Here is a 15,062-nt window from a genome sequence, read left to right as displayed (position 1 = left end):
CAGCAAATTAGTGAAAAATAAAAGTGAACCGAGTTCATATATAAATATATTTTAAAGTGAGTGCATATTATAATAATTGAATGAGTAAATTTGAGGCGTGCACCTTGCATTATCCACCCCTAAACCCAACTATATAATTCGCAACTGTACAGCCACTCAAAATCGCTGTCTTTGTGTCGGTAAAGGTATGTGCCGATGCCATTTATTTTTCTTGCTAGCTTTCGACATCGCCGTTCTAAATCGTTTCATGCTTCTGAGGATTTGCTTTACAATATTATTCAGAATTTGAAATTTCATTGATTTTCGTTCAGTTGCTAATTTGCTTTCAATCGCGAAGATGAAAAGTATGTTATTCAATGTAAACTGTTAGTGAGATTGGATAAAGAGCCGTTTGAATAGAGTTTATTCAAGTTTAAATATTTTTGTTATTTTTTATTAGTTTGTCGTGCGGAAAAATCTCTATTAGGAGTCTTCGGTTACATGATTGTGCAATATATTGTGAATTGTGATTGACTTTTGAGCATTCTTTATTCAATTGTGATTCTAGGATTGCACCTTTGCTATTTCTGATTCACATCAGAGCGACTGAGTCCTCTACAAAAGAGTTAGCATTTTAATGGGTGTTTTCAGTTATTCTTTAAAAAACAAATCAGTTGTTAAATTTATTTCCTGTATGGACATTTATGCATCTTTTTGCGATCTGTTGCTTGTTATTCATGTTATTAGATGTGCTTATGCCTTATGGGGATAAAACGGAATTGGGAACTGAGATGTGGTGTTATCTTTTATGCTTGTTTGAATTCCTAATCTTCTATCAATTTAGCAGATTATTGCCAACAGGTTAGTGCATACAGAGACCATAGATCTGATACATATAAACTAGCAACAGGTTTCCCTTGATGTTAATTTACATGAAGGCATCCAAGTTGGTCTTGGTTTGAAATTGGGCTATGACGTTTTATTAGAAAGAGAGAGTTGAGAATTGGGAATGGGGTTTGCCAAAGCATGAGTCAGTTTGATGCTGTTCCACAGTGTTGATTTTTTTAAGTGTCTCCTAATTATTTTTGTTCTTGTTATAGTAGTTATCCGGGGGAGCTTTATAACCTCTCTTCTCTTCTAAGTAACGTGAGATTTTGCATTCAACATTGATTTTTCCTGCCTTACTTTTTGTTTATTTATTGAAAGGAAACGATGAAGGTTATAGGTTCTTACCAGGATCCCACCCTAAGAAAGTACTTAAATGCCTGAGATGAGATTACTATAGGCATATTCCAATCTACCTTTAGAAATTTGGTTTACCTTAAGTAAACTGGTTTTGTTAAAATCTGATTTAAATGCTTATGGATTATGGAGGAATAACATTTTGGTACCTCAACCTTTAGTTTGATATCATTTTTACACCATATGTTGATTCTGCATTGACAGCCTGTTATTAGAAAAAACAGGGTGCATTTATATAAACTAGTACCTGTTGAATCAGAGGACTAAAAAAAAAGAGCTCTCTGATAAAAAGGGTGCATTTAAATAAATTTTTCATGATTTATATCAGGATACTTAAAAGATTCAATAACAATAAGTCATTTTAGCTTCTCAACTGTAGTAGTGACTGTTTAGGTGATGCTTGTTGCTGAGTTTAGAAAGGCCTCTAATGAGAGGTAGTAGAAGGTATCATGACCCTTATAATAATAGGTGCTGTAATGACTTCAGAACCAGAAACCACAGCATCTTCCCCAAAATTTACCTAGCTGGCGCAGCTAATGATTGTGGGTATTAGACAATAGGAGAATTTTTTTCCAGCGGACCAACCCAATGATTTAGATCAATTGAAGGGATAGTTTGGTCATAACATTCTATGCATGGCAGACACTGTGTGTCTGTGTCCATGTAAGATCACACTTGTATCAGCTATGTGTTTAAATAAAGAAATTGAGTTCCATGGTTGAGGCAAATTTAGAGCAACTTAATGAGTAATCTTGTCTTTCATTACTACCATGTCATATTGTGTGATACCGATAGTGAATGTGGTAGGTTGTTAGATTTGCATAAAACAGAATAAAATTAAGCTCTCTACATTTTATATTGTAATTAGAAACGTGTAGGTTTTAGTTATTTCGTCAAACAGAAACACTAGTACAGTTAAATCCAAGTGCAAAACAACTTGATAAGAAGGAGCTTTTGACATTAGTGCTCTTATTACATGCTATTTTCCTATAAGTTGATGAAACAATTCATCAAAAACAGGACTGAAGTAATTTTAGTATTGCTTGCTGCTTCTGATTTGCACAAACAATTTAGTAGAACAACCGAACCGAATTTTCTGATTTCAATGTTTGTAATGAAATCCATGAATCCTGTCTTATAGGACTGAGGCTGACATTATTGGGGATTTCAGTATTGAACACCTTCCCATTCACCTCCCTAACTGCAACAAAAATCACCTCTGCTAACTCTACTCGAATACCTTGTACTATCATTTATTTTTCAGAAATCTTCATTCAGATTATTTTGCCATGGGAAACAAATTCGGGAAGCAAGAAAAGAACGACAAAGTATTACTCAAGATTGTACCTCCTATAGACCAGACATATGCTAAATGGGTCGCCAAAGACGTTGCAAGAGTTCACGGTTTCACTCCAAAACGTACTCGTGCAGTGGAGCCACCAGAACATTATGTAGAATACATGAAGTTGAATGGATGGTTGGATGTGGATTTGGATGATCCTGATCTTGCTCATTTATTCAAGTAGATAATTTCTATATGCGATATAGACAATTAAGGTGACTTTGTAGCTGAATTGTGATTAAATTAAATTGTTAAGACAGCGAATGAAATGATAGGCGTTGATGCTTTTGGCTGTGAAATTCCTATAGAATGAATGACTGTAATTCCAAGTCCTTATTGTTGATCAACGATGGGTTCAGAAATGTTCTATAGGTTATGCCAGACTTTATGCTCAATCATGTGCGTTATTATCAAATGTGTTTGGCGTAAGAAAGTAGCTTATGATTTATCACAAGTTAACATAAGGAAGTTCATCCACATTTGTGATAGCCGTCTAATGGTATGTCCAATTACTCTGACTCAGTTCTTAACTAACGCGGTTTGGTCACAATGAATAGTATATGGCAATGGGAAATAATTATGATTTTTGCCAATAAATTGCAAGAATAATGTTTGATGTACAACTGCATTAACTTCACCTAACATCTTTGAGGCATCAAAATCAAAGTGTACATACATACGAAATAAAATAGGCTACATTATGTTTTGAGTATAGAAATTGTTTGAAAATCAAATTAACATATTTTAAAGAAAATAAATTTTATGTCATATTATTAAAAGTCGTGTATCATGTGATTTGTTAAAATAATTAATGTCTAAATAATGATAAAAATTAAAATGATTAATAATGGGATATATTAGAAAGTAAAATAATTAATGATTATATATGTTGAAGAATAAATTGATTGAAGGATTATTTTGATGAATTCTAAAATAATAGAGACTAAAATTATTCACGATTACATATATTGAAGACTAAAATGATATTTTACTTGATTTAAAGAATATTTTAATGAATCTTAAATATAATGAAGACTAAAATAATAGTTTACTCTTAATAAAACTCTAAAATACATTAAAAAAAGATATATATAATGAGAATAAAGGTAAGGTGCTAGACTTACTTTCATTAGTATAATTTATGTTTAAGAAAAATTAAACTATTAATATAAATATCGTAGGTCGGTACAAATAATATAATACATCATTCAAATAGATGGATTTACTAATAGTATATTAGTTTCCCCTGACAAAGGAATTATTTTTAATGTACATCATAGTTTTAGTATAAATTTGAAATGTATATACAAATAATTTAATTTTTTTATTACATAAAGAATATTATAATAAAAAACTCATCACTTAATTGTTAATATATAATAATTTTTTATAATAATACATAACCAAATAATAAACTATATGTTTTCACACAAAAAATTTATAATATTTATATGAATTTTCAAAAGACAATTTTGGTGGAAGGGAAAAGGGGCTTAGCCTTCCGGTTTAAAAAGTTATAATTTAGTTTTCAGAATAAAAGAATCATGTAATTTTTCATTAATTTTGTTCGTTAGGTGTTATTATTTTTTGTTTACTTTGTGGTCACTCTAAATTATGACATTTTTTATTTTAGTGTTCTAAATCTCTCAAGTTTTTCATCGAATTATAAATTATTTTAGAGACAGGAAGGCACTTAACGAACGAAATAATGAAAACTTAACACACACACACACACACAGTACATATATGCCAAAATAATTTAAGGACTAAATAACCTTTCTAAAAACGAAACCAAAGGTAATTAAATGATAAAAGCATTACATATGTGAACTTATGTGTGTAAGTAGCATTATACAAAATGGAAATTTGTATCCTACATTCCAAATGATTGTAAAATTAACTACACTATCAATGTTAATGTGTGAGAAAAGTTAACTACACTACTAATTAATAAATAAAATAATATTTTAATTTATTTTATTGATTCAATGCAAATTATTATCCATTATTGTAATTTTAAATATATTCATAATTTATTTTTTTAATTATTTTTATATATACAAATATTTAAACTAATATATATATATATAATTACACTATAGCATTATTATAACATTACATAACTATGCTGTAAATAAAAATGCATGATTATATATTACACATAATTTTATAATTTAAATAACAATTTATTTTTTAATTCTTACTTTTGTTGTTCATTTATGTGAATTGTCATCAGTTCTTTTAATTATTTTAATTTACAAAAAATATTTTAAATAATAAAATTTAATATAATATAATTAATAATTTTTTATATGTTAAAATGTTAATATTAACATTTTGTTCAAAATAAAATTTTATATCTTTTATTATGATAAAATTGTATTTTTTACATCAATCATCAATATGTATGTGTATAAAGTTAACTACAATTTGGTATTAAATGTTATATTTAATGTTTTTTATATATACTTCAATAATATTACAATAATTACTTATTATATATGGATTAAATAAGTAATTTTAATATCTCAAATAATATGTAAAGTACATTAAAATAGTAGCTAATAATGAAAATTAAAAGTCACTTTCGATAAATTTTTAAACGATAATTTTTAAAAAGTATTACTTACATTTATTTTTAAATCACCAAACAACTAAACAAATTCTGGAATAAACTACAGCTTATGGTACATTTATTTTGTACTTTTTAAAGATAATAAATCAATTTTTTTAAAATAATTTCATAGTATAATTCTTTTAATTTTTTAAATGCTATTATATCTAACTGTTTAAAAACACTCAAACAAACATAATCTTTTGACGTAATCGGTACACGTAATTTCTTCTTTATAATTTAAAACAAATAATCTTTTGAGATAAACAAAATTCAAAGATGGTGAAAATTATAATATGAAAAAGGTTAGAAATCTCTTCTTTCAACTGTCTCTATGACATCGTATTCTTCTGTATCCCTCCAAATAATTATGGTTAACATTAATTTAATCTTCAAAATATTTATGATATAAGTCATTTAAATATTGAAATATTAAATTTATTCTTTATTTCTATTTACAACTGAATAATATAAACTTTTAATTCTCAATTTGATATTAATTTTTTAAAATATTAAATTAACAATTTTAAATGTTAAAAAGTAATTTATAATAATTTTACTAAACATATTCTAAATTAAATAAAAATTTATTTAATATTATTACTAAAACATTTAAATAAATAATAATATAACATTAAAATATACTTATTTAATATACTAATGCGATGTACTGGCACAAAAATATAGTTCAATAAAATATGAGGTCAAATCATCTAATCAAACCTATAAATAATTTACTTAATAGAAAAAATTAATTTTTGTACATTACCAACATGACTATAATTTCTTTAATAAATATTAAAAAATGAACAATTCTTATTAATATAATAATTTATGATTGAGTCATTCTGAGTATTTGAATTAAATTCATAAAAAATATTACTACTTTATATAATAATAACAGATAAACTTTCCGCAGCCTTTCCTTTCCCCAACAAACGCCACACAGTAGAATAAATAATGAACAAAATTCTAGTAAGGCACGCTAAGTTAAGCGCTTACCTCTATTTATTTGCCATTCCAATGGGCTTCAAATGTGATCCCCAAACCCCAATTTTATGATTATGTCTTCATTCTTATATATTTCTTAAGCCTCTCTCTGTTCTTCATTTCTCAAAGTCAAACTACACCATTTCTGATCTCTGCATCCCAATCCAACAGATCAACATGGCTTCCACCGACGGTAAACGATCAAATCATTCAACCTTTCTTCCTCAATCCACTCTTTATTTTTTGTTTACAAATCGAAATCATTGATGTTTCTGTGTGGCTTTGCAGGTGCAATTATCGTGGTTATGGGAGTCAGCGGGGCTGGAAAAACGTGAGTGTGAGACCCCAATTTATTTAATATTATTTGGTTCACTAAAGGTGTTTTTTCTTTCTAGTAATTCAAAAACATTTTTAAAATAAGAATAAGATAAGCACTTGGTTTCATTTTGTTATAATTATGCTATTTTGCTGGCCGCGATCATTGGCACTTTTTTTTTCACCGTTAATCAGTTAAAATAGATGATCCTTCAACATGAGGTTGTGCTTCTTACCTCTCCTTTGATAGACATAAATATAAATTAACAATACAAAAAATATAACGGTGGAAAGGGAATCAAACTAAAGATGGAACCCACAGACAATGAAACTTGTTAAACAAACGTGAGTCACAATAACACGTCTTAAGTAATGTTTTGGTCTGCCAGAAACTAGGACGCATGGGAAACCGGAACTATCTGATAAGGTGCATCTAGGTTTGGTTATTTTTATTTATTTATTTAAAACAACTGCATTTTTATCTAAACTTTTTGAGGTTAAATCTGTGATGGGCAATTAAGATTTAACCCTTAGAATCAAATGTTCAAGCTGCTGAATGACGCATATTGGTAAATATTTTTCTTAGAAAAACTTATTTATTGGATACTTCTTTAACAGCACAATAGGTCGGAGGCTGGAAAAAGAGACCAAGTATAAATATTTTGATGCAGATGACTTTCACTCGGAATCAAACAAAGGTGTGTATACGAGTGTCCACATCTGCACACTTTCCAGCTGATAAAATAGATGGGCACGTTGATTACCCTTCAACGAAGGACTTGTTCAATTCTACCTGGTTCTTTAAGAAAAAAAAAAAAAGCTGAAAGTAAATATTTTTTTATTAAAAATCACATTGAGATAGATTAAAATTATTAGAATGAAATATTTGTAACTTTTTCTGACAAGTTTCCTGACATCGGTTAATATTTTGCTTTATTTCCCTTTAATCTGTTTCCTCCTCGTTTTTCTGAATACAACAGAAAAGATGCGTTTGGGAATCCCACTTACCGATGAAGACAGGATGCCATGGCTTGAATCACTACGTGATGTCATAAAAGAACACTTAATTAACAAAAAGGGTATGATTCTTGGTTGTTCTGCTTTGAAGAAGCAATACAGAGAAATATTTAGATCAGCTGTGTTGGATTATAAATGGGGGAGCTATTCGAGTGCTGTTACCTTCATTCTCTTGGATGCTCCTGCTGAAGTGCTGAGTGTTAGGTTAATTAAGAGAGCTGCAGAAGGAAACCATTATATGCCTGCATCTCTTCTGCAATCTCAGTTGGATTTGCTTCAGATTGATGAGTCTGAGGGAATACTTAGAGTTGATGCCACTTTAAGGCCTCAATCCATTGTAAACGCCATTCTAAACATGCACCGCTTTAAGGGCTGTTTTCAATCATGATTGTTTCGAATTTTGTTGATTAACTGGGATCACTGTTTCAGGTTTCAAATATAGTTGTACAAATAAAAGGAAGATAATGATTATGCCAAAACATGAAAAATAAAAAACCTGTAAATATGATCTTCTAACAGACCTTAGTTTGATTCTGGCCGTTCTATTTATTTTCTTCTATATTCTTTATGTTTAAAAAGATCCATGTTTTAATTGACCATTGTAATTTTTTCTCTTTTAATTGTTTAATTAAACTTATGTTATGAATAGAGACAGCGACTGTACATATGTTAAATCGAATGATGATAGTGCACTGCCCAAACTAAAACACGAAATGGTGTGGATCATGATTCAGTTTGTTTCGATCCATAATTTGATTTGATTTTACAAAATTCATAAACTTCGAAGTATCTAATTTTACAACTGAGCCTCAAATCGTAAAAGTTCTTGAAACTTTCTTTAACTTCATTACTTGCAAGCAAAGCAGAGAATTTCGTAATCTGCACTTTTTTGGTTTGTCTTCCTATAGAAAAGTTACAAGATTGTTCATCATAACATTAAAATGGTAACTAAATTTAGCAAATGTCAAATAATTTAACTGAAAAAATGATTTTAGCTAACCAAAGCATCACCATTATTACAAAAAAAGAAAAAGTTATATAAAAAACTTAATTGAGCGATTAATAACAGGTCCTTCTTTTTTTTATGTTTTTTTTAAATACAAAATACAGATATGAGTTCTTTTTTTATAAATAAGTCAGTGATAACTTTTGACAAAAAATCACTAAACTTTAGTACTTTTTAAATATTTTATTATTATCACTTTTTAATTTTTTCATCTACACTGAAAATTGTTATTGACAATTTTTAAACTACATATATCTATAATTTTTAAAAAAACACCGTATTTTAGTATATATTGTTTCTAAATATCATATATTACAAAATAATGCTAAATAACATTTTAAAATCTAACAAGAACCATAAACCACGATTAAACAGTAAAATTTCAAAAAATGTTCTAAAGAGGTACATAAATTGAGCTTGGAACAGCATGAGGCCCCTCAGCAGCACTTTCCTTTCGGCCTTGAAGAACGTACATTTCCTTTTTGTCACCCCAGCAAAGCCTTTATTTCTTAGCCTTGGGAATCTGAGCCAACGGTATTTTTCACCGCTTACAGTAATTTCAAGAGCTCCATTTTGGTTATCTTGATTTGATGCTGTTCCCATTAAGACACTTTTCTCTTTCTCAAGATTGTCTCTTGCCATCTTTTTAACGGCTTAAAGATTAAAATAATGCAATTTTAAAAAATAATTATCAAAATAATGTAAAAAAGAAAATAATTCTCTGTCTGAAACATTTTTTTGCCACGTCAGCTATAATTTCGTATAAAAGTCAGACCAAACGAGTTTTGATTAATTTTTATTTGATCATTTCATATTAAAGATGGACGAAATACAGGAAGTAGAACACATGGCAATAATTTCGTATAAGGATGAGACGAAAAGGGTTAAATATTTTGAAATAAAGTTTTTCGCCAGAAGACACGTGGCCCAATCAACGTGTTTCGTCTCTGCATCAGACGAAAGCATCCTTTTGTCTGACGCAGAGACGAAACATGTTGATTGGGCCACGTGTCCTCTGGCAGGAGGTCACCGAAGCTCTTCCTTCATTTCTCCTCTTCAGTTTCGAGAACACCCGCAAACCGCCATTGTTGACGATCTGGACCTTCGGTGAGATTATTTTTGATCATTTTAGATTGAGTTTTGAGTTTGATTCGTGATACATTGCACAAAACTGTCTAGATCGATTGGGTTTGGAGTGATTTGTGGTGTTGTTGTTCTGAAACTTTGAGAAAGTTTGGAGAACGGAGAATAGGAGGTCGTTGCCGGAGAGACGTTACGGTCCAGTGGAGTTGTTGCCGTCGTTGAGAACCCACTGTCGCCATAAAACGTGTTGTTTGCCCCTGCCGCCATCCCCCACCCCCTCTTCATCGATCCAGGTTTTTCAATTTCTGAAAAAAATTTAAATTTTATATTTATTAATAATAGTAAAAGGTTGAATAAAATTTTATTACAGTAATATTAGATTAAAAATTAGAGTAATATTAGATTAAAAATTTGTAGATATATCAACATAATCAGAATTTGTATAATTAAATTTTGACAGTAATATTAAGAAAAAAATTAGAGTTTACATTTAGAATTTGAAGTAAAAAATTTTAAAAATTGTAAAAAATAATTAAAAATCAAATAATAAATAGTTAAATAAAATTGAAAATAGAAAAATATAAAATAGTTGTATGGTTGATTAATTATATAAGAAATAATAAATAGAAAAAAGTGTAACAAAATTATAACATAAATTATTTTTTTTAGATTAAATAACATTTAAGAATATAAATTAAAAGATTGATTTATGATTAATGAACAGATAATTACAAAAATGTTAAGAAGGTAAAAATTGAGAGCATTAAAATTAAGCATATATATTTATATAAAAAGATTATAGTAGCAAAAATTTGAGTTTATTAAATAATTAAAAAATATATATTTATTTATGGTTAATTATGGTTTATGGTTTAAATTATTGGAGTGATATTAAATAATTTAAAATAAATAATTAGAATTATATAAGTTTATTTATGATAAAATAATAAGTGTATATATTGAATTTAAATTTTAGAGTGATACTAATAAGATGAGATTAAGTTATTAATCATAAAAAATTATAATCTTGGTAGAAAAAAGAAATTTAGTAATGTAATTTAAGTTATTAGAGTGATATTAAATAATATAGAATAAATAATTATAATAATAATTATGTAATATTATTTATGATTAAATTATAAATTTATTTATTGAATTTTTAATTTAGATCGATATTAATAAGATGAGATTAAGTAATTTTAATTAAATTATTTAATCTTTAATGAAATAAAAACTTTAGTTAGGTAATTTAAGTTACGGGGTCATATTTGTTCGTTGAGAAAAAAAAATTATAATTATAATTATGTAATATTATCTATGATGAAATTATAAATTTATTTATTAAAATATTATTTTAGAGTGTTATTATATTTCCTTGAATATTAAGTTATTTTAATTAAATAATTTTTAATTAAATAAGAAGATTAGTTATGGAATATAAATTTTTGGAGTGATACAAATTAGCCGAAATCAATTATTAATTATATAATTTATAATTTATCATGACTAAAAAATAAACAAAATTTGTATTTAGTAAAATTTTTAAAAAGACATGTTAAATTTAATGAACAAATAACTAATTTATTTAGTAAAATTTTTTACAATTGCTTATGAATAATTGTATTTGATTTCATTTGTATTACAATGATTATACATGTTATTTGAATTATATGATGAAGTAAGAACAGTTTGAGGTATTATACTTATGCATGATATGAAAATATTTTGTATAATTTATATTAAAATTTAAGATTTTGACGATGTTATATTTTATATTTTGTGAAGATGGCTTCATCTTCAGGACAGAATAGGGTCATTCATCCTGGAGCAGATGATCCTTCAGTATTACGTTTACAGAATATTCATGTGTCTGAACATATTTGGGATGGTCGAGATCATCCTATTTTGAAGGTTAGGAAAAGTCAATTTATTTCAGCTGGTTTGGATGGTGTTCTAGAGGAGATCCTTCCACATTTAGAGCTTGCGGGATTTACTGGAATTGCTCACGTATGTCAGTTCCCATTAGACCTCCCGTTGATCACTGCATTAGTAGAGAGATGGAGACCAGAGACACACACTTTTCACTTGCCTCCAGGTGAGTGTACGATCACTTTGCAGGATATATCAGTGTTGTTAGGTTTACGGATTGATGGAAGACCTGTGATAGCACTTATTGGAGGTAATTATGCTGATATTGTTGAGGAGAGCCTAGGGATTAGACCATCACGTGCATATTTTGTTGGTAGCTTTTTGAAGACGAGTTGGCTAGACTAACATTTTACCCATGTGGCGATGCCTGCACATAATCCTTTACAGATCACCCGATTTGCTAGGGCTTATATGTTGCGGTTGATTGGGGGTTTTATGTTGAGTGATCACTCCAGCAGTAGAGTCTCAGTGAGGTACTTACCTTTACTTCAGGATTTTGCTGTCACTGGTGAATATAGTTGGAGTCTGCAGTATTGGGATTTTTGTATAGAGAGCTGTGTATGGCCACCAATATTGATCGGCATGGTTTAGGTGGATTAGCTGCATTACTTGTGATGTGAGCATGGGATAGATTTCCATTTGTAGCTCCTGGAAATCTACTTCACACACGACTCCATCTTCCATATACTACCAGGTAATATTAAATATTGATGTCCTTAATATGTTTAACATACCTTTTGTATTAACAATATCTGTATCTTTTTGTAGATGGTTGGCTAATCAAAGGAATAGGAAAGGGAGGAAAGACATATCTTATTATAGATATAAATTTGACATGCTTAGTGGTGAAGAGGTAAACCTGGATTAACACCCACGCTATATGTTATAGTCATATTTTAATTTAGTTATCAGTATGAAAACAAATCTAAATATGATGTAATATGTGTGCAGATAATTTGGCAACCATATTCTATTGATTTGATTAATTCGTTACCAGCTATATGTCGTGAGGGGATGAAGTTGTGGAGGGCAGTTGTGGAGGGCTGTCGTGCCTCTGATATGTTTTCAGGTGTGTGAGTGGCAACAACCAGATCGAGTAATACGGCAATTTGGTATGGTTCAACATATACCTCGTGCCCCATATCAGCCAGATGCACTACATGACTTGACTCTGCGTGGGAAGGCAATAGAGAATTGGCAAGAGAAGCTGAGGGATGTATTAGACATTTGGGAGAGAAGGAGAGATTGGGTCATGATCAATGACCCCCAGATTGGTCAGCTAAGTTTCAACTCAAAGTATATGCGGTGGTATAGAGCTCACACTAGACGTTGGATGACAAGAGATGCAACTGTCTCATCATTACTTGTAAGTGTAAACTATTTTAGACATTTACTTATGTGTATTTGTAATGACATTGTTAACATACAATTTTTTTTGTTTTATAGGGCGATAGACTTAAGAGAGCCCACTACTTGATGACTGATGGCCATGATTCTTTCACCTTTGATGAGATGCGAGACCTGTATCAATCTATGCTAGTTTTGAAGAATGATTTGAACCGTATTATGGAACCTATTTCTTCATCTGAGCCTCCAATACAGAGTGGCAATACTGAGGATCCAGTTGTAGATGTCCGTCAACTGAGGAACCGTAAGGAAGGCAGGGGATCACAGCGTAGACGCACAGAGGTACATGCAACAGACTGGTCTCTTCCACCTATACCTGAGCGTCTTGATGGAGTATTCTATGTTCCCTCACAGTATTATAGGCAATGATGGTCCAAGATTAACCATACCTACACAAAACAAAAATAAAAATTAGTAAGTATCTTTATAGAGAAAATACATCACGAAATCAAAGATTATTCAAAACTTACCAATTATGCATGAAGAAATCAAATCTGAATCTAGTTTGGTATGGTCTTGAGATATTGTAGAGTTGAGACATTTATGCTTACCCCCACACCTTCTTATTTTCCATTTCATTGAATTTTTTAGCAATGATGCTCTTATTCTCCATGGGCAACCATTGTTATGGTTTAAACACCTCACATGCAACTTTATTGGTTTTGACTCAACAACAAAATAATTCTGATGTATTCTCATTGCATGTTATTTTAAGGCATTTTTAACTTTATCTTTTGAGTTAAATAACAAACCTACATGTAACGAATCTCCAATAACCCATGAATTATCTTCGCTAATTTCTTCTGCTTCAATTTCTTCGTCTGGGTGGTCCCAATTAATAGATTTGTAGTGTGGACTTACATTCCAAAAAGGTATTTCACTTACAGCTACATTTAAACATACAATATTCATCATTAAAATAAAATAAATAATTTAATTAATTTACTTTTTAAATCTTACCTCCAACATTTTCTTGTTGTAAATTTAAGTTTGAATCAAAATCATCATCAATGTCTGTATCTGACAAGCTGTCTAAAGGAATATGTCCTTCATCAATATCATCTGTCTCATCATCACTATTGACTTCATCATCTTCATCTTCATAACTGCATAAATCTCTACATCCTTCAAAATACAAACACTTATTTAATATATGTTGTCACTAAAAGAACTTTAAAAATAAATTATAACAATATAATTTATACCTTCTGTAACATTTATATTGACCATTTCTATAAGGTTAGGCGGTGATATTAATAAGCTTAAGTCCAACATATTCGACCTACCTCTTGAACTTTCACCAAATACAATATCCACATATAATTCAATAAGACTTGTAATACTTTGTTGTTGATATGCACTAATCATACAATCAATATCATCATCATCACATATATCCAATGCATTATATTGTTTAGCTCTTGGATCAACCATAAAACGAGAAATTATTCTAGATATGACATGATTATTACTAAGATTCAACTTGTCATGAATCTTTTTCTTTAAATTCATATAACTTATCCCTCTTCTTATCTTTATCATTTTTTTGTTACCTTCAAATGTCACACCTTCGTTTCCAACAATAATTTTTCCATTCTAATATACAATAATAATAATCTCATTCATTCTGCATTTATAAAAAAAACATATCAATAATTATTTACAATTATACTTATTTATATAAATAATATAAATAATTTATTTGTAACACACAAACATATTATTATTTTTCACATCATTTTTATATTATAAAAAATGTTATATCTTTAATACATATTCAACTTATATATAATAAAATATTCACAATAAATATAACATTATTTTTTTAATTAAACAAATTTATATTAAATATCTACTAAACTTTTATATTTTTTTATAATTTTCTAAAATATTAAATTTTAATTTTAATATACACAATAATATATTTATTAAATATTCATAAATTTTAACTATCTCTATTTATAATAATTAAAACTTTTTAATAACTAAAATATTAAAAAAAGTTTTGAAATTTACTAACCTCAAAAATTTGCTTTCAATCTTCAAACTACAGGAATAGCTTTCAATTTGAGATTTAAATATATTCCTTTCAATTTCACGACCTACCTTTCAAATTTTCACGCTGATTTTGACCCAGA

General features: G+C 28.8%; 3 protein-coding genes across 5 annotated transcripts; all 3 read left to right on the top strand.

Moving 5' to 3' along the window:
• The first annotated feature begins 81 nt into the window (after positions 1-81).
• LOC113858053 lies at positions 82-2,939 on the top strand. Of its 3 annotated transcripts, none has more exons than XM_027490476.1 (2): positions 82-185; positions 2,500-2,939. In XM_027490476.1, the coding sequence occupies exon 2, from the start codon at positions 2,511-2,513 to the stop codon at positions 2,745-2,747; it is 237 nt and encodes a 78-aa protein (XP_027346277.1). In that variant the 5' UTR covers positions 82-185; positions 2,500-2,510; the 3' UTR covers positions 2,748-2,939. The 3 variants fall into 3 exon arrangements, with proteins under 3 accessions (XP_027346277.1, XP_027346275.1, XP_027346276.1); XM_027490474.1 differs by having other exon boundaries at positions 2,486-2,939; XM_027490475.1 differs by lacking the exon at positions 82-185 and adding an exon at positions 192-840 and having other exon boundaries at positions 2,486-2,939.
• A 3,213-nt stretch (positions 2,940-6,152) lies between these two features.
• Positions 6,153-7,887, top strand: LOC113859203 (gluconokinase). Its single transcript, XM_027492017.1, has 4 exons — positions 6,153-6,360; positions 6,456-6,498; positions 7,101-7,180; positions 7,463-7,887. Exons 1-4 carry the CDS (start codon positions 6,345-6,347, stop codon positions 7,885-7,887), a joined length of 564 nt encoding a protein of 187 aa, XP_027347818.1. The 5' UTR covers positions 6,153-6,344.
• A 3,486-nt stretch (positions 7,888-11,373) lies between these two features.
• LOC113859607 (serine/threonine-protein phosphatase 7 long form homolog) lies at positions 11,374-13,293 on the top strand. Its single transcript, XM_027492335.1, has 7 exons — positions 11,374-11,595; positions 11,707-11,826; positions 11,905-11,985; positions 12,036-12,133; positions 12,286-12,370; positions 12,587-12,883; positions 12,964-13,293. The coding sequence occupies exons 1-7, from the start codon at positions 11,374-11,376 to the stop codon at positions 13,291-13,293; spliced, it is 1,233 nt and encodes a 410-aa protein (XP_027348136.1).
• The last annotated feature ends 1,769 nt before the right edge of the window (positions 13,294-15,062 follow it).

The sequence above is a fragment of the Abrus precatorius genome, unplaced genomic scaffold (assembly GCF_003935025.1).
Source record: "Abrus precatorius isolate BTA unplaced genomic scaffold, Abrus_2018 Scaffold2, whole genome shotgun sequence".
NCBI lineage: Eukaryota > Viridiplantae > Streptophyta > Magnoliopsida > Fabales > Fabaceae > Abrus > Abrus precatorius.
The sequence above is the reverse complement of the archived record's forward strand: the minus strand, read 5'-3'. Positions and strand labels throughout refer to the sequence as shown.